The sequence below is a fragment of the Neofelis nebulosa genome, chromosome 13 (genome assembly GCF_028018385.1).
Source record: "Neofelis nebulosa isolate mNeoNeb1 chromosome 13, mNeoNeb1.pri, whole genome shotgun sequence".
Lineage (NCBI taxonomy): Eukaryota > Metazoa > Chordata > Mammalia > Carnivora > Felidae > Neofelis > Neofelis nebulosa.
In genome coordinates this window covers 74,109,109-74,130,930 of record NC_080794.1, presented here as the reverse complement: position 1 = coordinate 74,130,930, position 21,822 = coordinate 74,109,109, and the positions used below count along the sequence as shown (strand labels likewise).

General features: G+C 44.2%; 1 protein-coding gene and 1 long non-coding RNA gene across 2 annotated transcripts in view; one reads left to right on the top strand and one right to left on the bottom strand.

Annotated features, from left to right (window-relative positions):
- Positions 1-3,188: 3,188 nt before the first annotated feature.
- The window catches only part of LOC131493379 (uncharacterized), a 31,371-nt gene continuing 12,737 nt past the window's right edge, over positions 3,189-21,822 (top strand). Inside the window, exons 1-2 of the long non-coding RNA XR_009252608.1 lie at positions 3,189-3,293; positions 4,316-4,462. This is a non-coding gene — a long non-coding RNA (uncharacterized LOC131493379). The remainder of the gene's footprint in view (positions 3,294-4,315; positions 4,463-21,822) is intronic.
- On the bottom strand, positions 3,287-20,409 carry TECTB (tectorin beta). Its single transcript, XM_058697769.1, has 10 exons — positions 20,259-20,409; positions 19,352-19,542; positions 18,015-18,157; positions 17,837-17,909; positions 11,921-12,024; positions 11,717-11,800; positions 7,401-7,563; positions 5,819-5,891; positions 4,595-4,627; positions 3,287-3,451 (listed from the first exon to the last, which is right to left on the bottom strand). Exons 1-10 carry the CDS (start codon positions 20,332-20,334, stop codon positions 3,402-3,404), a joined length of 990 nt encoding a protein of 329 aa, XP_058553752.1. The 5' UTR covers positions 20,335-20,409; the 3' UTR covers positions 3,287-3,401.

Here is a 21,822-nt window from a genome sequence, read left to right as displayed (position 1 = left end):
GAATTCTTGCCTTTTTTAGGAAGAGAGACACTAAATAGGGGCCAAGGGAAATGCTTTACAAACAGTCCCATCTTCATGGAACTACTCTGTGCTTCCATTGGCAGGATTTTGCTTCTGCCCAGAGATAGGCGACTGAGCTCTAGGACCTTCACAGACTCCATTCTCTCTAACATGATCCCATTTTTTATTGTGGTGAGCTCTGCTCCTCTCTCTAGGCCTTTCATCCAAGATTGAAAGTATTAGTCAAAAGAAGGCATTTATCTGAAAGTGACAGGGGAGCTTCCCTTGCTACCTCAGCATAGCGACAACGGACCAACATTTGTCTTCTCATCCTTCAGGACTTCTTCCCTTATTTGGGAGCAGGGCTTCTGGATTCCAAACACTTTGTTCTACCATGGAAGGGAATAGAACAACCTCTGCTATGAGGTCTTTCAGAGAAATAGCCCATTCCCCATCCATCCATCCATCTATCCATCTATCCATCTATCCATCTATCCATCAATATGACATTTCATTTATTCAAAGAGCATTTATATAGCACTTACTCTTTGCCAGGTACCATATGGTGGCCAGGGTGGGGTCAGGGGGTGGAGGGGAGATGAGGATATGACACTTTCCTTGATCTTTAGCTCTCAGTTTAGTTGAAGAGAGGTGACACAAGTTTTAGTACTGTTATATTAAGGACTAACACAGGTATATACCAAAGCATAGGGAACTAAGAAGTCCAATGTTGTTGCACTTAAAAAGCATTAGAAAATGATACATAGATGTAGGGGTAGGGTGGGACATAAGGATTGTCTAATATTATCCCAGCTTTGTATTTGTATGTAGTGTGTGTGTTTGTTCCCTACCAGCTCTAGCCCACGTGCTGACACAAGTAATGTTTATACAATAAAGACTTTGCTACTTCTGCCTTTTTCATGGAACATTATAAACATTTGGCATCTACGCTCATACAAACACATAATACATATATCTACACATGTGCATCCACATACATTCACATGTGCACACACATGTACATGTATACACACATGAATGTCTGTCTAAATCTGTCTCTTTTGGTTGATCAATAGGTAAAGATTCATGTGTGTATATTCAGTATATATGTGTATCTATATATATATGCATGTCTGTCTATTTTTTCTTTATATTACTCAAGGTTTGAGAGAGAAGAAGAGTCTTTAAGGATCATAAGCAGGAATTTGATAAGATTAATTTCCTAAAATCTACATCTAATGTTTTTTCTGTGTCAACCAAGGATACCTAAGGGAAAATATACTCTTTATTTGTTCTATAAATATATCTTATGTTTGACACTCACAAGAATTTATAACAGATTGAGTGTTTTCTCTTGATTCCTTGATAGAGAAGTTAGAAGACACGAAGGACTTTAGTTAACCTGAGATTGAAACATTTTTGGTTGTTGGTGATTGACGTTAGGGCATTAGAGACGTGGAGAGCATACAGATGGCTTTGCCTCCTTGCCTCAGAAACTGAATGCTGGAAGTTTTGGAAAGTAAATACAGGGTAGAATGATGGAAAGTCGGTGGTATGTATGTGAGTCTAATAAGTTCTAGTTGTAGGAACCTCTGGGAGGGTCGAGGAGTTGGCTATCAATATGACATATTAACACTGTAAGCTGTAGCCATAGTTTAATTATTTTAAGGCATTTTATTTATTCCATAGCACCAGGTGGAGATACAAGATCATTAAACAATATGATAAAATAAAGCAAAACTAATACAGCATTGTTTTACTCTGACGGCCAAAGATATATGATAATGTCTCTATGCTATTTAAGAGTTTTTGACTAGAACCAATAAAATATGTCTTTTGTCCTTCCTGACTATAAAAATTCTGAGTTTACAGGAAGAAGAGATCCCACACTAGTTGGAACTCCAGCTTTGAGACCAGTTTAAGCTTCCTTGAGTCACTTGAATCTAGTCTGTTGCTAAATAAACACGTACTCCCTGTGATCAGAAATTTGGGAACTAGCTGAATTTCTCAGTTTCTTAACAGAGTTGTAAAAGCCCCAACAAACTACAGATCTCAAAACTTCTCAAATACATTAAACATGGAGATACAAACTGATGTGTTTTCAAATTATAAGGCCACTAATTAAGTCTGTACAAGACAAAGGAAGAAAAAGTAGAGCTCTGGCTTTTTCTAGCACATTCTAGCTTCTAAGGATTTGCCAGTTCTCTATGAGGATTGGTTCATTTACTTTTCTTATCGTGTTGACCATGTGCATCATTAAAATCAACGTCTTCTGGATCACTGGGGTGGCAGTATTATCAGGGTGCAGCACCACATGATTCCACGGGCCGTTTTTGCATGTGTGTTTCTGACTTTTGTGTGTGTGTGTGTGTGTGGGTTCCATTCTAATGATCAGAAGTTAATGAGACAAAGACAGATACCTGCTTCACTGTTAAAGTAAAGGCTAAATGAAGTCAGTCCATTTGGTACTGATGATTTCTTAAATCAAGTAGAAAACAAATAGTGACAGCATCAAGCATCACAAGGTATACGGTAGGATTGGGAACTCCAGAGACCTTGTCACCGATGTCACTCCAGAGTCATGTTGCCAGCAACAGGTTTCATTTAGGCAGTGCCACAGTAGGAGGTTAAATTTATGTTGATGTGAGTTTTATTCTTTTTGTAGCTTGATTCCTTTTTCATCTGTAATTTTCTTTTGATTTTAGAAATCAATCCAATATAAAAATGAGTCAGTTAATACCTCTATAATGTTTACACATATTGAAGAAACACTATAATAAAAACAAATTAGGTTAGCACTGGGGGCCTCTCAGGAATTATTTTCTTTTATAATACTCAGGTTTAAGCAAAACTATTATATTCCACTCTGATTCCCACATATCATCATTTGAAAGATTGGAACCCCCTGCCTGGTGGCTCAGCCCTGGTTCTTAAATAAGCATTGCACAACATCAGGGACAAAGGCCCCCTCTTGGCAAAATTGGCTATTCCTGTGCATTCTGTACTTAGCACTGACTTGGTGGTTATGCCCTACATTCTCGTCAAAATGTTCAGCTGCACTTGGTTGGGTGTGCTAGTGTTTTAAAATTAGAATGGCTTTCAAAGGAGTCCACTGCAGCCCTGACTTGAGCCTGGGGAAAGGAGACTTCTCCGCCAGCTGCCGGAGAGAGACTGTAGGATCTCAGAGCCACGGGAAGTCACAAGAGGAAGTAGGCCACCAAAGACAATCACTGAAAGGCGCAAACATCATTGGAACACGTAATTGGCAAAGCGCTATTCTCCGCTCCTCAACGGTATGTTCTTCTGTTTGTTCTTGTTGGCAGCACAATAAATGGGGGTTTGTCATCGACACAGGAGATGATGTTGGGTGGAGGAGATGCCACTGCCTGCCTGGCGATCCCCTACAACACGGCACAAATCCCCAGCATCACGATGAGGTGATAGAGGACGTCTGGGAACCAGATAGGAAAGCAGACACAAACAGTTTACATGGAGCAAGGACGGTGGCAACAAAGAGTTAACTCAACAGAAGAGGCAACTCGGGGGCATTAAGTAGGTTTACATAGACCGCTGCACATTTTATACAAAATCAGTTTTGTTTATCTTTTGGGGTTTCCGGAGCTTGGTTTTGTCAGTGCAAGGAGCCCGGCAGATTGACCTGGGTAACGGACCTCTGACAGATGGGACTCTGAACATGGATAACACAGTGACAGCACATTTCACCATAGGGCTTTCACTGTAGAACTGCCTCAAAAATGAGGATCTGGAATTAGAGTCTCAAAAAGTTGGTTTACGTGATTTCCTGTAATCGTGAGAGCAAAGTCTACATCTGTGAGTTTGTTAATAAATAGAACCGTCTTACCCCATCTCACATAGTTGTTCTCCTTCTCATCATTCGGGTGAGATCTTGGGTCTTAGCTGAAACGTTTCTTCTTCTGAGACGCTTCCCTGGCTGCTATCTAAATCACTCCTCTACCCCCACCCCGACGCGTCCCACTAGTGGGAAGGGCAGGGGCTTTGCCCATCTCTCTCTGCAGGAGCGCCACTGCCTGGAGGAGTAATCACGGCTGATCTTTGCTGGAGGTTTGCCGTATGCTGGGCACTGTTTGGCGCCCGTAGCTGTAACATTTAATCCACACAGCAGCTATGTGTGATAGGAGCAATCGTTAGCCCAAATTCAAAGAGGAAACTGGGGAGGGGAAGGGTGACTTCATTCCCCACGGTCATTCAGTTAATGAGGGGCAGAGTCATAGCAGGGACTCAGAAATATTTATGCAAAAAACAGGTCGTTGAAAACCACCTTCTCTAAATGCAGGAACCCAAGCAAAGCCCCTGGTGATGTTGTGCTGAGAAGCGCGGTCCAATTCTGCCTCGTCAGATTTAGCCCCAGCCCCACCCTGCCTGCAGGGCTCTGGGGCCGGCTGGAGAGACATCTACCTCCATCCCCCTCTGTCCCAGTCAGGTGTGTTTTAAACAGCAAGTTTCAAGTCCTGAAGGTTTCGTTGGGGCCAAAGGTGAGCCTCTTTTAAAACACACGTCTACGTTGTAAAGGCATTACCCCATGACGTTTCCCAGAAGTGCCTCTTTTCCTTACCTGAGAAGCTATAGAGACTGGGGAATCCCCTGCCTGTAATGAGTAAAGAGAGAGAATACTGAAGGTTTAAGGAAAGGTCATGGAAGGAGCCTCAGAGCGATGCTTCTTAAGTACAAACCTGACCACATCTCCCCCTGATTAAACCAGCAGACTCCCATTGCCTTTAGGACAAAGTTTATAGTGGGTTTCATAAAAGCTTCTTTGAAAGAAGAAGAAAATCATTTTCTCCTTGGCTTTCTCAGGCAGGAGTTGATGAACTTTCTGGAAGGGACCAGAGAGTAAATATTCCAGCTATGGGCCGTATGGACCCTATTGCAACCACCTGATGCTGCCGTTAGAGCATGAAAGCACCTGGAGACAATACCGATATGAACCCATGTGAATGTGTTCCCATAAAACTTGATAGAAAACTGAAATTTGATTTTTTGTCACGTATACGTGACACGAAACGTCATTCTTTTGATTTGTTTCCAACCCTATAAGAAGGCCATGGCTCGTAGGCCCTAAAACATCAGGCAGCAGCCTGGATTGGGTCCCCGGCCGTAGTTTAGCAACTGTCCTCCAAGGTATGTAGCTACTAGAGGCCCCAGCCTTCCCGCAGGCCCTGCTCACCATTCACGTCATACCACTCTTCAGGTTGTCCTGAAGGATTACTGACGGAGGTCTTCCCCCAGCCCTGGACGGGAGTGAATCCCCTTGCTGTGAACTCCCATGGCACCCTGCCTCATCCAGCCCCATTGACAGTCATCCGCCTTTCCCTTGGCATTTAGCAACTCTCTCCTTGCTAGATGTAAGTCCTTGAAGACAAGGGCCATGTGGGTCTCCTTTAATTCTGCAACCCCGGCGCCCAGCCCTGCCCAGGGTCAGCACCGACTGCTCTATGAAGTTTTGTCGACTTGAGCTAGATGTCCCCGGTACATTTCATTGTGTATTATCACTGTCGACCACATGCTCTGCCCGGAAGCTCAGAATTTCCTGATTCCTTGCGGGCATTGGAATTTAGGCTGCAGATAGAGCGTCTCTGGGTAGTTCACAAACCTCAACTTCTCGGTTTGGCATGAGCTACAGCTTCCCGGCCCCCCGGCTGGGAAGCCTTGAGTTGCAGGTGCAGGTAGTGTCTACAGGCACAACTGGTTTGGCAATTCAGTGAAAATGCTCAAACCGGCTGTGCCTGTGGACGCAGCCCAGAGTGAACTCAACCATTCGGAAAACAGAGAAGCTTACTACGGAGGGAGAGCTCCACTACGAGGACGCCCCCTGTCTGGTCCCGGAGGAGTCGCTTCCGTTTGTCACAAGTCTGGAGACCCAAGAGCAGCAGAGGGGAGGGGCGTGGAGGAGGGGGCACGAGAAACGAACACAGGAGAGAAAAGAGAGAAAGACAAGAGATTAAAAACAGAAGTCACAAACCTGATAGTCAAAATTCCCCAGCCAACAGGTGTTAGTTACCTTATTTGTCCGCTTATGTATTTACTTACGACCCAGAGCCATAGAGTCCCTTCTCTAACTTGAGAAGAGGGCAAAGCTTTTCTTTATTAACTCTTCAGGCTGGAAGAAATCCCTCTGGGAGAGGTTGTTGGGTGTGGGAGGGATTGGCACTGTTTCTTTTGGTAAGCAAGGCTTTTACCCGCGGTTACTGTCATTGGACACTTGCAAATGTGTTCTGATTCATTTTCTTCTCTTTTCAAAATATAGTAGCAATAATTACCCTTTCCTTAACTGTAAAGCATCTCTCTGCTCCCTCCCTTTTCTTTGTATTCCTACCTGACCATTTTCCAGCCAAGCAAATCAGTAGAAATAGAGATTATAATCTTATTTTGGTTGGTTACTACAGGCTACATGAGCAGGTGTCCTCTTTAGAAACTCTGTGTTCCTCCTGACTGGGGTCTCTTATCCAAATAGACCAGAGCAGGCAACACTCTGTGATTTAGCACTTTTAGGTCTAAGGCAGTGGTTCTCAAACCTGAGCATGCCTCAGAATGGTCTGTTAAAGCACAGGTTTCTAGGCCCACCCAGTGTTTCTGAATCAGGCGGTCTGAGAGACGTGAGAATTTGCCTCCCTAACAAGCTCCCAGGTGACGCCGAGGCTGCCGAGGACCACACTGTGGACCAACTGATCTAAGGACCGGGTTCACACCTGGCGGCAGCGGTAGAGTGTCTCCCAGCTGAACTTGCTATGCGTGTTGATGGATTCTGCAGCAGCTCCTTGGTGGGTGATGCAGAGGGGAAAGCTGACCGCCGGCATGGGCTGCACTGAACGTGGCTGTGAAGCAGGGGCGCCACCACCAGGCCCTTCCTCTCCCAAGGTCAGTTCAGCTGTGATGCGTGTCGGGAATTTCTGCGGTATCTCTCTAGTTCAAGTCCCAGAGATGGACCCTTAGGCTGGCCAGGCAAGAGCTAAAGATACCCACCTTTTGACTTCCATCCAGTGCCTACTGCTACCACCTAGGTTTTGAATTTTCCTTGTGCTTTTAACTGTCTCAAGGTATTTCCATGTCTGTCGTTGTGCTCATTTTCCCTAACGCAGCTCTCTGAAGAGGGAAGGGCCACCATGACTTATCACCACTGTTTTTAAAGATGAGAAAACCAGGCTCCAGAGATTGACATGTGCTAGACCATGTAGCTTGTTGGTGGCAAGGCAGACAGAGCCGGAACGTCTGCCCCCATACCCAGTGCCCTTTCTTCCAGAATGCCCTCAGCACACGCGTACATTGGTCTGGTTACGATTCTAAGCTAAAAATACAACTTCTCAAATTCCGCCCCCACCCCCACCTCTGGTCACATCTCTTTCTGGAGAGAGGTGGCTCACCACTGGGCAGGAGAGCTTCTCACTGTCACAGATGAATGTCTCACAGTGTAACCAAACCTTGGAGAGTTTGGGGATGTTCTGGAACCGGAAAGCGTTGAATTGGAAGGTGGCTCTGTGATCTTTCCCATTCTCATGTACAAGGACTGTTTCATCTGTGGGGCAGCTGGAGCAGATGGGACAGGGGGAGAAAAAAAAATTACCTCATGAACTCCAGCAAAGTCTTCTGAGGTAAATTCACAGACAACAGCAACACTCCCTTGAGCTTCTGTACAGTACGTTATCCTCACAAAGCTCTTTGACTGGCAGCACCTTCCTTACCCTCATAATATGAGGTCAAGTTGAGGAGCTATGGGATGGGTGTGCTGGTCCTCATTCTATAGGGGTGGAGAGGAGTGAGAAGCTGCACACCTGGTAAGTCACCATACCTCTGTCCCCAAGAAGGGAAATCCTTGAGAGATGAAGTTGACTGAAGGACTGGGACATGTACAGACTCCCAGTATATGTACAAGATAAAGACACTGGTGCTGAGAAGAGTATTCCCAAAGTACTGCCGTAGCCACCTAAGCCAAGTCATACCCAACATACTTCTCTGTGTACATTGTGAGGGTTTGCCACTGGGAATTTGAATTTATGTTATATTATTTAAATTCTGCATTATATAGTTACCTTTATAAGAATTTGGTCATGTTTCTAATACTGGCATAGGAAAAAAATGACTGGAAGGATACCATCTAAATATTAACACTGACTATAATGGAGTGGTAGAATTATGGACAGGTTTTGCTTTCTTCTTATATCTTTATATATTTTCCAAATTCTCTGCATGAAAATGTAATATTTGGGAAATTCCAAAGTCCCAAAGATAATCATTGCAATAGAAGAAACAATAATGACACAGATGGGCATTTTTCAAATTGCCCAAAAGTCAGTGACTCTCACTTGGGGGCCATTTTGCGCTCTGAAGACATTTAACATTGTGGTTGTCATGATAGGGAGACGGTGGTACACATGTAGTAAATAGAGGCCAGGGACGCTGCACATCATTGTATAATGCACAGGACAGCACCCCGCCCAACAAAGAATGATCCAGCCCAAAATGTCAATGGTATTGAGACTGTACTTTGTTTAAGCAAAATGCTTTTTCACTTACCAAACACAGGCTGCTTCCCCATTTAAGTGCCAGATGTTCAACAAAGTGTTGGGAATAGACACAGTCATTCTTGGGAATGTATAGTGAGGCCCGCATGAGCTTTGGGAATTGTTGTCTTTAGGTGACAAGGAACACCAGAGTCTGTCTTCTGTGGAAAATGGTCTATGGGCCCAAAAGCTTAAGACCAGTGGATAAACACCACAGTGGACCCCAAAGTTAATGCCTCTCCCAGAACATCTCTCTGACTCCATTGTCAATCCAACTCAGTGTACATATACCAGAGATCCACCCAGCTACCTCAGAGCCTTTGAGATATGCCCTCCTCCATCCATTCCATCCAAACCAGGCATCAGGGGGCAAATTAGAGGTAGGACTGAAGGAATGTCAACTCCGTGAGTTAGTGATTGAGATGAGAAGTGACAGTGTGCCTCGTATCTGGACCAGGGGTCAGAAGCCGGGCCGTGTTTGTGGTGACCTCTGAGTCATGACAGAGCTGGAGGCATTTTCCGAGTTGTGAAACAAGACCTTGAAGGATCATTTGTTCAATAAACCTGAGATCCTTGTACGAACTCAAGACGTGAGTCCTTAAAATAGCTCTTTGCAGCTGGAGTGACACCATGCCAGTGGAAAACAATGTAAGCAGAGCTTTGTTGGGGGTGGGGAGGAGGCAAGTCCTGGGCAGGCTTAGATGTCTTGGCTCTGCCGCCTCTTGGCATTGGCTGTGGCACCTGCCCCTCTGTGACAGACATCTTGGGAAGACAGGGTGCCCAAGGGAAGCTGTGACAACATCACCACAGGAGCCCCCTTCCCCACATAGGATCAAAATTCCCAATAATATATCTCTTCTAATCTCTCCGGGCACTCTTGAAAACTGGGTTTTCCTCGAAAAAGGCCCAGTGGAAACCTAAAGCATCTGGGAGATTATGGGAGTGGACTTTCTCATTCCTCCCCTTGGCACTGTTTTTTTGTGCCAGTATCTCCAACCTCAAGGGGCCATTTCAGCCAAGCAGAATATGGAACTAGATTAGGGCTTCTTCAGTTGGACTCTGCTTACATGCAGGTTCCCAGGGTTTGCCCAGGAACCCTCTGATGGGGTAGGTTGACTATGTGCCTGCATGTGTAACAGGCACCCAGGGTGTGTAATTCCTGTGCACACACAGTCTGAGCACTGCCGGTATAGACTACCACAAGGGCACAAGCCTTCCTTTTTTCCTGCTTTTTACCCATCGTTAGCTGGGGGTAGCAGTACCAGAATGATCTGCAGGGAGATGTTTCCATGGTACGCCAGAAACCTTTACCCCCGTGTGGCCATTGCCTGAGAGAGGTTTCAGTGCCTGATCATAATTTCAGGTCCCTGTAGGCCAAGAATTTATTTCACAATCTCCCTGAAATCATTTGATTACACCATTGTCCACAGAACCTAAATGAATCATTCAGTGACAGGTGTGACATCCAAATTAAGCTCCCATCTCTGCAGGAAGATTTCTGGGTTGCGTAGATGCGATTCTGCTGGCCTGTCCTACCTACACTGCTCAGGAAATAATGCTGCGTGAGTTTGAAGCCCAGATCATCCGTTCCCTTAGTGACTCTGGACTTAGGCAAGTTTCTGAAGCCGTCTCTATTGCTGATACTTCTCATCTGTAATATAGTGCTTATTATACTACCTACTATATACTACCTACTATATTATACTCCCCCTACTATATGGGGGGGGCGCTGATGAGATTAATTATATACTTTTAGAGAGAGGGAGAAAGAGAGAGAGTTGGGGGAGGGGGAGAAAGAGAGGGAGAAAGAGAATTTCAAGCAGGCTCCACGCCCAATGCAGAGCCCGACACAGGGCTTGATCTCAGAACCGTGATACCATGACCTGAGCTGAGATCAAGAGTCGCTTCACTGACTGAGCCACCCGGGCGTCACTGATGAAATTTAAATAAATTAATATTTATAGAGCACCTATCTAGAACATGTTTGGTCTGTTGTAAGTGCTGTATAATTTTTAGGTAAGTAAAAATAAATAAAGGCCCAAGGTAAGGTGGCTCCACCTTTGTTGTCTAATTATTTTTGTCCGGGGCCCCAATATTGACTTAGCTCAGATGGGTTCCAGCAACAACATGGACGTGCCTGCCTGCTTGGGTTTGGGGAACGGTCTCTTCTGTATTTACTGTTCTTTGTGTGGCTGTTGCCCACATCTCTAGTCTAGCTCCATCTGTCCTCTGTTTTTCAAAGCTACAATTTTAAGTGTTTCTAGACAATTATCATCTCAAGCTCAACATGACATCCCTGAAGTCAAGGAGAATCCAACACCTTTAGCCAGAAATCTTCTTCCCTAGCAACCAACAGAAAACATTCCTCACATTCACAACCCAGAGGTTTGATGTCCCATGATTCTCAGGCTTTTTGCCCCGTCCTTCTCTCCACCCCATATCCAATTGGTTGCTAAATTTTGATCACTTCTCCCTCCTTTGGATGACCTTTCTATTCACTTGGTTATGTCTCAGTTTGGGCCACGGCCTCTAATATGGTCTTTCTACCTCCCACGTCCTGCTTCTAAACCATCCTGTGGATGACTTCCAGAATCATCTTTCTATTGTACAATTCCCATACTTTTGTCCTCTACTCAAAAATGTTAAGAACTCTTCATTATCTACTGAATTAATAATAAAAATCGACAATATTATTTAAATTGATTGGATACTGACTAGGTATTACATGCTATATTTTTTTACATGGATTATCTGATTGAGTCCTCACCAGGGTTCTGGTGTCAGACTAATTGGATTTGAACCCACTTCCCCATAAACAGACACACACACACACACACACACACACACACACACACAGAGTATGTTATATAACTTATATTGCTTAACACCTCCTGTGACTCAGTTTTCTCACCAGAACAATGGGAATGGTAGGTAATAACAACTACCTCTTGCAAGGCAAATGAGTTAACACATAATAAAGCTCTCAGGACAGTACCTGGTACCCAGAAAGCACTATATAAAAGTTTGCTAGCATCAATACTCAGTGCGGAAACACAGAAGGTGTCACTAATGTGACCCTAAGAAGCTCCCCCTCTTCCTCCCCAGCTATTCCAAGCCAAAATAGCCTTGGGTCTACCTGGTGCCCTTCTTGGCACTGTGCTCAAGGGAGTGGTACTCACCCCTTATTGATCAGCTGCCATTGCAAAGGATACATGAAATCAGCCGATGGTGTGGCCCAGCAGCTATTCAAAACCACTTTAAACCTGGAAATGAAATAAAAGGCATCCCTCTGAACCAGAGAGTTGTATGCCTAGAAACATCTTGGCTGATCTTTTTTCTTTTCTTTGTATTTAAAAATATAAACATGGAGGAAATATACTTACCTAATGCTCAACCCCTTGGCTTCTACTCCCGCAAACAGATCTGAACCGATTTCAGATGTCTCCAGGACAAAAGGGGCTTCCTTCTTAGTGGAGAACTTGGCATTCTTTAGAAGGAAATTGACACGGGGCATTACAACCTCTCAGACTGAGCAATTGAGCATGACAGGAACAGATGAATTGGGGCGGAGTGGGGGCGGGAGTTCCCCAAAAGGCACAGGCACATGAGACCACAGGGAGACCTTCCAGGACTAGAGAAGGTGTACCTCCTAGGATGCTGGTGCCATCTTAGAAAGGATGAGGCTACCACATCTCTGGATTTGCTGGTCACAATGAAACAACACATACTGTATGTCTCATCTATGCCGATGAGGAGCAAGATTTGGCTGATGGAAAAAAGGTAGAATCCAAGAATGCTGAAGCACTGAGCTTTACTTAATCACCCACGCGAATAGGGATGAAACACATGCAACCCCACTTTGCTCTCGCTCACCTTGACTATCTACCTGAGCAGATTCTAGCGTGGGTCAGAAAGCATATGATCTGATTCCAGTACAATTAACAATAGCGGCGATAACAACAACCTACTGATTACCTACTAAGTGTCAGGCGCTGCTCTCCATACTGGGATAGTCTTTCATAGAGATGTATCTGAGAACAAAGCAAAGATCTCTGTCTCTAACCACCTGACTTTCTAGCAAGGGATGCAGACAATAGACAGCAGGTAAGTAAATTACATAATATGCTAGAATAGAATATAATACCTTATATAGGTATTATATGTTCTGGGATATTAGCTTTGCACAGTTTTCTTTCATTTCTATCTCACACTGAGCTTGTAAGCAACAGCAACTCTCAGCTCTTGCCCACGAGAACTGCCATCAAGCCAGATGTACCCATCCTAACCGTGTCGATAGCCAGTTGTGACTCAATCTTTCTGCCAAGTGAAAGGACTGGAGGGCATGATTTTTCAAGGTGTTCTTCCATCCTGTAAACTATAACAAATGCAAGCAGGGTGTGGTAAATTGGAGGGGCAGGTTACAATTTTAAATACAGTAGTTGGGGAGGTGTCATTGAAGTTGTGGCATTTGAGCCAAGACTTGAGGGAAACAAAAGAACCTGTGCTTCCAGGATAAGTGGTGATACAAAAAAGATGCTTCTGTAGTGCATGTAGTGCAGGCAGGCATCTGGGAAAGAATGTTCCAGCCAAGGCAAAAGCCCTGGGTGACAGTGGATCTGACAGGACAGCAAGGAGGCCAATATGCTGGAGCATGTGTGAGCAAGGGGTCAGGGGAAGGTAGGAAGTGCAGATGACAGGCAGTAAAGTGAAAGAGGCTATGGGACTGGATCCAGAACACTGTGGTTTCAACTCTAAGTGCAGTAGGGAGTCATGACCATGATTTGAGCACAGGAGCAGCAGTCTTTGGTCACTGGTGTGTGTGTGTGTGTGTGTGGGGGGGGGTTATCACTTCCTCAGGCAGTTCTGGGTGAGTTAAGAAAAATAGTAGGGTGTCCAATTGACTTACCCAAAGGAGACTGACTTCTCCATTCATTGCCCTGGTTTCATTCAACTTGAGTAGCAACCTTTAACTACTCTCTGAGTTTAGCCTCCAGAGACAAAAGCCTTCTGACAGATGCACAAGGATCCTGGGCTAATTCTAGTGCCCACTACTAACTTACAGGCAAATCAGGCTTTTGGGCCTCAGTTTCCCCATCTGCAAAATGGGAATATCCTGTGCCTTCATCAGCCTTGCAGAAATATTTTTATGATGGTGATTTTATGTAATAGAAGTATAAAGCCTAAGCCAGGATACTAGTTAAAAGATTGACTTTCATGGACTTGGAGGTAAATAGTGGCAGCAAGGATATACTTAAAATGGACTCTAACCCCCTAAGGGTCAAATTCAGGGCATTTGCTGAGAGGTCTTAGATTCATCTTCCAGGGGCTCCTTCATTTTTAACTGACTTCAGGTCCAGCTAGGGCTCCCTGACTCCGTCACCTAGAAGTCAGTTCTTTTCTTTCAGTCAACCCCCTGCACCACTCAGATGGTTGCAATAATTAAACAATAACATTCTTAATCATAAGTGATTTACCAGCATAATATGCAGGTAAAGTGGCAGATTGACAACGGCCGTTCCCATTTATTGTTAGTTTCTGGGGTCTGTCATGTTTCAAGAGACTGTTTACAAATGTTGGACCTAACCTGGGGACCACAGTGAAGCCCCCAATGTAGCCACTGGTGCTTCTCCCACCCCATCTCCCAGCGATCATCCCACAGGGTATCAGGGCATTGGAATATGCCTCTATTTGCAGAGGAGCTAGTGTGTTTCTGTTACAAAGTGGAGAAAAGAATCTGCACCATTAATTCCATTTCTGAAACAAAGCACTTTTAATGGTCAGTTTCTCCACTTCTCACCCTACAGCTGAGGCAATTATCAGTGTGGTCTCCTCCTACTTTCTTTAGAACATGAGTTAGGGACCTATTTCCAGATAGCTTCATCCTATAATACTCAGACTGTATGTTCTGGCATTCCTGGAAGCACAGAAACACCACATAAATTACCCATTCGCCGAACAGGATGGAAGAACACCTTGAAAAATCATGCCCTCCAGTCCTTTCACTTGGCAGAAAGATTGAGTCACAACTGGCCATCGACACGGTTAGGATGGGTACATCCGGCTTGATGGCAGTTCTCGTGGGCAAGAGCTGAGAGCTGCTGTTGCTTACAAGCTCAGTGTGAGATAGAAATGAAAGAAAGCTGTGCAAAGCTAATATCCCATCCCAGAACATGTTCCTAGAATCTTTCAGAACTGAGAAGGTCACCTCTGACCCGCTGTGCCCTGCATAGGTTGGAAAAGGTCTAGAATATAAGATTTCAGTTCCGGGCTCCACTTTTTAATAAGGGCACTGGCCAAGTGGATCGTTCTTAGAGAAGAAGGAGGAAGAGGGTGGCAGAGCACCGATGGTGGAGACATATTGGGGTAGGCAAGCCTGAGATGGTTGAGACCGGCAGCAACGTCATGACTCAGAAGTATTTCAGAAGACAGAACCACGAGCAATGGACTATAGTTCAGGATGGCATATCTAAAATGGGAAGGGTCGACTTGCCCTTGTCCCTGAAAGAGGTGGGGAGCCCACCCCTTAGCAATCTTGCAGAAGGGCTTTGGACTTTGGGTGCAACGTCAAGGTTGATCATCTCTTAAGATTGTTCTGACTTTGGAAGTCTATGAATCTGGCCTCTATGGCTTGCACTTGTTCCATCCCACGCCTTTTTACTGGTCTCTGTCTAACTAGGAAGAAAGGTCAATACTATTTTGATTGACTATGTCAACCTAGCCCCATGCTGACATTGACGGCATAAAGGCAACAACACTCTAATGGCAACTGCTGGTGCTAGGAGCTCTCAGAGTTTCCACTTTTAAATGGGGTCCCGGGCCCCAATCATGAAAGTAGCCCCAATTGGCTACTTTCACAGGCACCTACCTTGTGCCAGGTACTATGGTAAGTGCTTCATAAGAATAATGTTATTTAATCCTCATAATAAACATACGGGGTAAGTGCTATTATTAGTTTTATTTAGCAAAGGCATAGATGAAGGCCTAAAGAGGTTCACTAACTTACCCAAGGTCACACAACTAATAAATGGTACAACTAAACTTTAAACCCGTGGGTCAATGGCAGACTATTTTCTTAAGCACAGTGGTAGTCTACTTCTGCAAGCTGACTACCTTCCTTTATTTTGAATTGGGGGCCAAAATAACTTCTCACTGAGAACACCAACTATGGCCTGTTGGCAGGAGTGAGTGGGAGGGGGTAGAGAGAGAAGAGAGGAAGCATGTTGAGTAGAACCGGTGGTTTTGGAGCCCAGCATTTAGAGCCCTTGGAATCCTAAGCAATTGGCGGTGCATTGATCCTTTGTGCAATCTAGGGCACAGCTCAGTCTCTGGTAATTTGATGGAAATGTATGCAGGGAGCAGCTGTTGCTTCAGAAACACACAAGAATGCTCTCAAAGCGGAAGAAGGGAGGAGAAGAAAAATACCAGCCGTATGGGTCAGGCATAGGAAACCCAGACTATGGTAGGAATACTAATCAGTACAAAAGTTTCTGTTGCAACATCTGACTCCCTCTTTGCTGAAGTCCGTTTGTCCTATAAAGGTCTTAATGGGCCCCAGGAGATGCCTTAGCTTCACTTCTAGAACAGCTCAAGGAAATGTCCTGTTATGTCTGTCTATCCAGCCCAGAGTATGGTCTGGGTGATGATGAGGATATGACATTTAATTTTTTTTTTCTTAAAAAAGTATAGGTTCCTTCCAGTTCTAAAATTAGATTTTTATGTCTGAAACAGCCTAACATGGTTGATGGTGAGAGATGATTTTTGATAATCCTGGTGCCTTTCTATTGCTAATTTCATAAAATCTTTATAGGATCATATCTATAATTTTATCTGGTTAAAGTAATAATCATGCACATCAGGACAGGGACTCAGTAGGAAAGACAGCCTGTCACCATGATACCCCCTGAGACTGTTGTTGGTGAGTAAGCCTGTTTTTCTCTCTGGACAACCTTCATCAGTTACTCAATGTTGTTGCTACCTTTTCATGCCCCTGCCAGTCCACACTGCATTAACTCTCCTGATGATAGGGCCGGGGCTAATGGGATTTCTTTTTTCAGGACTTAACCACTAGTGGTTTGTGGTCAGGGGCAGATCTAGGTTCTTTGGGACCTCAAAGCTTATATAATTTAGAGAGTCCTTTCTAATAAAAGGAATCAACATTTTGCATATGAAACGAGGCCCGGGGCCTTAAAGGAAGCCAGTGCAAGAGAGAGGTCATGAAACTTAAGTTCCATCCCCTTCATAGGAAGTAAGCCTCAGAAAGCAGTGCTAAGAGAGATCCGTATGCTAGACTGGGCACTGCTCTGAAGTACCTGCGGGATTGTGGGCACATCATTTCTTCCTTCTGGGCTTCAGATCTCTATCTGTAAAATGGGCCAAGTGACTCTAGGATCCCTCCTAGAGGATCTCTGACCTTCTGAGTTCGGCTGGATTGGTGGCTTCCAGGCAGGCGGTAAAGCAAGTTCAAAGAGTTCAAGGTCAGTGGAGTTCCAGGTAATAGAGTCATTTCCTTTGTGAAATGAATGGATTGGGCGTGATGGCTTCTAAAGATATCTCCCAGTTCTAATGTTGTATGTAAAAGTTTCTATTTCTGCCTGCATCTTCCTCCAGCCAGCTGGAGTGTCACTCTAAGTATGCTTCCTCATTGGAAGCTACAGGTTTAAAAAACAAAACACCCCTTCTAAACAGGGGGGCAGCTGGGCTAATGGCCACTGCATATTTAGTTTTATTTTGAGAGACCAAATTATGCCTTGAACTTCAATGTCAACATAGGCAGTGTGCCCAAATTAGACCAAGAGGAAGCCCACTATCCAAAGGGCTTTGGATACCAAAGAACTAGGCAGCAGAGGGCAACCCCATCCTCTCTCCTTAGCCCTGTCCCGGGTAGGAAGGTCACTACTCTGTGCCAAATGCTTTAACAAGAGCTGGATACTACTATAAATCTCTGGAGTGGATTGCGGTGGAAACTAATCTTGCCTGAGGGTTAGATGTTGGCTGACTTACTGCCTATTGACCTTTGGCCACTCACGGGATTTCTCTTGCCTCAGTTTTCTCAAAATCTGGGAAGGGTAACTTTATAGCTCTATGGCACCTCTCTCAGCTCCTCTACCCAGGCTATGAACCTACCTTTCTGTGGCCTCTAGCCTTTGAAGAGATTTAGAACTAGACCAAAGCTTGTCTCTTCATTTCAATTCAAGAATGGGGTTCTGCATAGAGCTTAAGGAAAAGCAAACTTGGAGGAATTATCCTGTCATCTCCTGGAAAGGCCACAGGGCACTAATGAGAACCTGGAGACCACTTACAGTGTAGAAGTTGAGAGACAATTGGCTTTCAAATGTGCCCATGCTCCCGTTCTTCACGTGAACAGTGGCCACTCTGAAAAGGGGAGAGAATTTTGCATAAGGACTGAAACATGCCTGATTGACAGGGACTGCAGAACACACACAAGGCAGCCAGCCCTCCACTCTCAGAGTGACTTACCTCTGGTCAAAGGCAGCCTGGTTCACCAAGTAGGTGGAGTGGTAGGTGCAGGAGAAGGAGTAGTTCACGGGCTGGTTCTTTACGATTACTGTGCTGTCATTGGAAACGATGTGGCTGTAGAAGTGATAGATGGGGGGCTTGTACTGGAGAAAGGAAGAAGGCAGTTAGGGTGGCCCTGGACCCCATGATGAGAATGAGGGTTCTGGAAAAAGTGATAGAAGATGGTCAGACCAATAGGAAGACATCAGTGTCTGCCAGTCATTGACATCCGTGACTACTCTTTTGGATGTGGGTTGACTGATAATGTTTGTAAAGAGTTCTTGAATATGTTCAGCTAAAATTGTTTAAAATAATCTGGGTTGAATGTTGTACACTTACAAGAAACCCATATAGCCATTGGGCTTCTGACCAAGAAGAACTGGCCAAAGAATCTCTGTTTCCCAGCATCACCTTTTTATCCATTTCCCCCGTCCAAGTAATCTCGCATGAATGCCTTCACTCATCTCCCACTTCTAGAACGTTATTATCTTGTTTGTTGCTTTTTCCTTCTGCCAATAATAAGTACTATTTCTGTGACTTTTTCCTCTGACTTGTTGAACTCCAAGATCACAGAATATTGAAGCTGGGATAGATCTCGAACATCCATTTGAGAGGTGACCTGCCTAAGACCCCACAGATGATTTCTAGCTCATTCTTTCAGGATACTCAAAGACATGATGTTTCTGTTAATCATGCCCATGACTCTCTGAATTACTGAATCCTTGCGGGGCCTTTAGGAAGAGGAGGTGGCCCTGGGTGCTCTTCGCTCTCATTTGCTGAGACCTTATTTATGTACAATCTTGTGCAGTCAAGGCAGTAGGAATGCTAGGGGTCAGCAGTGGCACAGTCTCCCTTCGTGACTACACCCCAACTGGTTCTGTGGCCCTCAACTAGTGACTTTATTGGGAGGTTTCCAATGTCTCCTCTATCATCTAAGGATATTTGGCAAGAGGGGGTCTGTGGTTCCTTTTAACTCTGATTACCTGCTCCAGGTGCTTCATGAGACCCAACTATGAACTGTGTTACACTTTGGTTACTTCTTTAAAATGCGCTTCTAACTCTCTTTCATCACCACTTCAAAGTCTCAGGCAGAGGATGCCTCACCATCCGGCTGGGAAGGATGGTGCCTTGTGAGCACATGCTCAGAACTCAAAGCAGGGTGGACGTAGGAAATGTACACTGTTCTACTCACAGAAGGTTGCCTACGTTGCTCAGGCAACAAATTAGGAGAATAAACTTTATCTCATTTTGGGGGCCTAGTTTTCTTAGCAACTCTTCATTGTGTGGCCCGGACTTACCTCCGACTGGGTCCCACAATAGGACTTGTTTTTAGGCGACAAATCTGGGATCACAAATTGATAGTAACCTCCTTCATGGACCCCATTGTAACACAGCCCGCCAAGCGCCAGCTGATGCACTTCCCAGCCATAAGGACACTCAGGGATTTTGGTGATGATGGTTTTGGGATAACAAAACACGAGAATGACATCTAGAAAGAGGATACACATGGTTTGAAATCAGATACGGTGATCATATCAATCTACATAAAGAACAGCAGGTTCTAGCCACACCTGAACATGCAAAAGAGTTGGTTAGAAACATTTTCCTCATTATCCTTCATGAGCTGTGATGAACACTTTCCCAAAACCTCGGGACTCAAAATTAGTCCCCTTTTAAGGTTTGATCTATTTTAAAGAATATATCTGTGAAACCAGACTGAATGGATTAGAAATATATATAAATTTAGAAATATATACAAATTTCCATGGCCATGAAAGTGAGCATGTAACTTAAAATTTTTTAAAATGTCCATTTCATGCATAACATCATGAAACACTATTTTATAGCACAGGACAGAAGTTCAATAGTCAAATAGAAAGCAGAAAAACAGTGGTGATTTTATATCTATCCATCTATCTACCTACCTATCTATCTATCTATCTATCTACCTATCTACTCATCCATTCATCTATCCATTCATCCATCTATCCATCCATCTAGGATTCTCTAATTTTAAAAAAGTCTATGTTTATCCAATACATTTTCACTTCCTATGGGAAAAATCTCGTTGGCACTGGAGTGCTTAACAGCTTCTACTTGACCATGATATTGAATTTTGATAACAAGATAAACACAGAGCTCTGAACTTTGCAAAGAAAAACTTCAGGAAACTTTCCAGAAAGATGGACGAGCACCGGGGCATACCTGCTTTATTCGGAGTGCAAGATCTTGCAGAGGCTTCTGCAAAGACAGCCAACAGGACAAAGGCCCTCATCACCATTGCTTCTCAGAACACACTCTCTGCCAGGCGGCCAAACCAAACTGGCCAGATGTTCACAGTCCTGCCAGAGCCCAAGCCTCGATCACTCTAAGTCAGAAACATGAGCGAGAAGTTAAAATCAAGGGTGAAAATAAAGCAGCACGCACCGTTGGGGGAAATTTCCAAGAGAGATCAATAATTCCGTCCCTCTTTCTTAATGGTTCCTTGTCTGTGCTGAGAGGCAGAAAGCGGGGCTCATACCACCGGGGACGTCAATGACACATGCGGTTGCTTATGTTTCTGACTGTTTCATTCTCTCTGGACTGTAGAGGCTGTCTCCCAGATGCTCCCCAAATCTCCGGCTTCAGTCCTAGCTCGACTTTATATCAGCTGAGGGTGTAAAAGAAACCGGCTCCAGATAAATCACAATGAACACGCATTATCCACTGTGGAGGGAAATAAAAGGGAACCTTGCACAATGATCCGATAGGAAGCTCAGTTACAGCTGCTTGAATCTAATTTATTTCACTTCACAGAGTTGTGAAAACTTTTTTTTTTTTAAACTGCTTCAACCAGGATTGGAATAAAAAGTTGAATTTTTCCCCCTCATACAAAAAATAACTGTGATTGGAGGCAAACTGATTTCTGTACAGTTCCAGGTGACAATTTTCTTTCTTTACATCTTGCTTTCTTACATTCTTGTTTTTATATGTAGGCTGTCTCAACGTTAAAGAGGACCCAAGTTCAGCTGTGTTAGACCCGCTACTCAAACAAAAATACGTTGTTTGTGTTACCACAAACATGTTAATGGTTTTTTTCCCCCTCTAATATTTTTTTAATATTTACTTATTTATTTTGAGAGAGTGGCAGAGAGAGAAGAGAGAAAATCCCAATCAGGCTCCATGCTGTCAGTGCAGAGCCCGAGGCGGGGCTCGATCTCACGAACTGTGAGATCATGACCTGAGCTGAAATCGAGTCGGACGCTCAACTGAGACACCCAGGCGTCTCTCCCCTCTAATATTTTTTAATAGACGCTGAACCAGAATATCATTCTGGCATTTCTCTAGAACTTCATCCTGAAATATAGCTTTTTATTTTACATCTGCAGGCTTTTAAAGTTCTGTTAGTCTCCCAGAGCAATATTAGAAAGGCATTCTTATGGCTCAATCCTTTATCACCAAGCAAGATCCCACTGAAAACAACAGATAAAATGCTGCTCCTGGGAAGTTGCTGAATATGTTACCTGAGATTTTTGGGCACCCAGAAATTTAAGAATGAAAAATCAGGGTTTGTTTTAATCTATGTTTTTAGAGGAAACAGACTCTTTTTATCGATCAAGTGAGGGTATATTGTGTGGAAACCCCTACATAAAGCCCTTCAAGAGACAGATGTAAAAAGTGCAGAAAAATGCCCTGCTTGGCAGGGCTTTATAATGTAGCTGAGAATCTAAGTCACCAAAACACACTGACTCAGAATCAGAATGCTGGGCTAACTCGTTATTTGCTACTT

Bases quoted from the DNA above. Each gene is read 5' to 3' on its own strand.
- TECTB (XM_058697769.1), bottom strand. From the start codon at position 20,334: ATGGTGATGAGGGCCTTTGTCCTGTTGGCTGTCTTTGCAGAAGCCTCT. The intron at 11,801-11,920 runs GTAAGTATATTT...TTTCATTTCCAG, and splicing joins GCCAAGGGGTTGAGCATTAG to GTTTAAAGTGGTTTTGAATA. The intron at 4,628-5,818 runs GTAAGCTTCTCT...TACTCATTACAG, and splicing joins AGTGGAGCTCTCCCTCCGTA to GCAGGGGATTCCCCAGTCTC.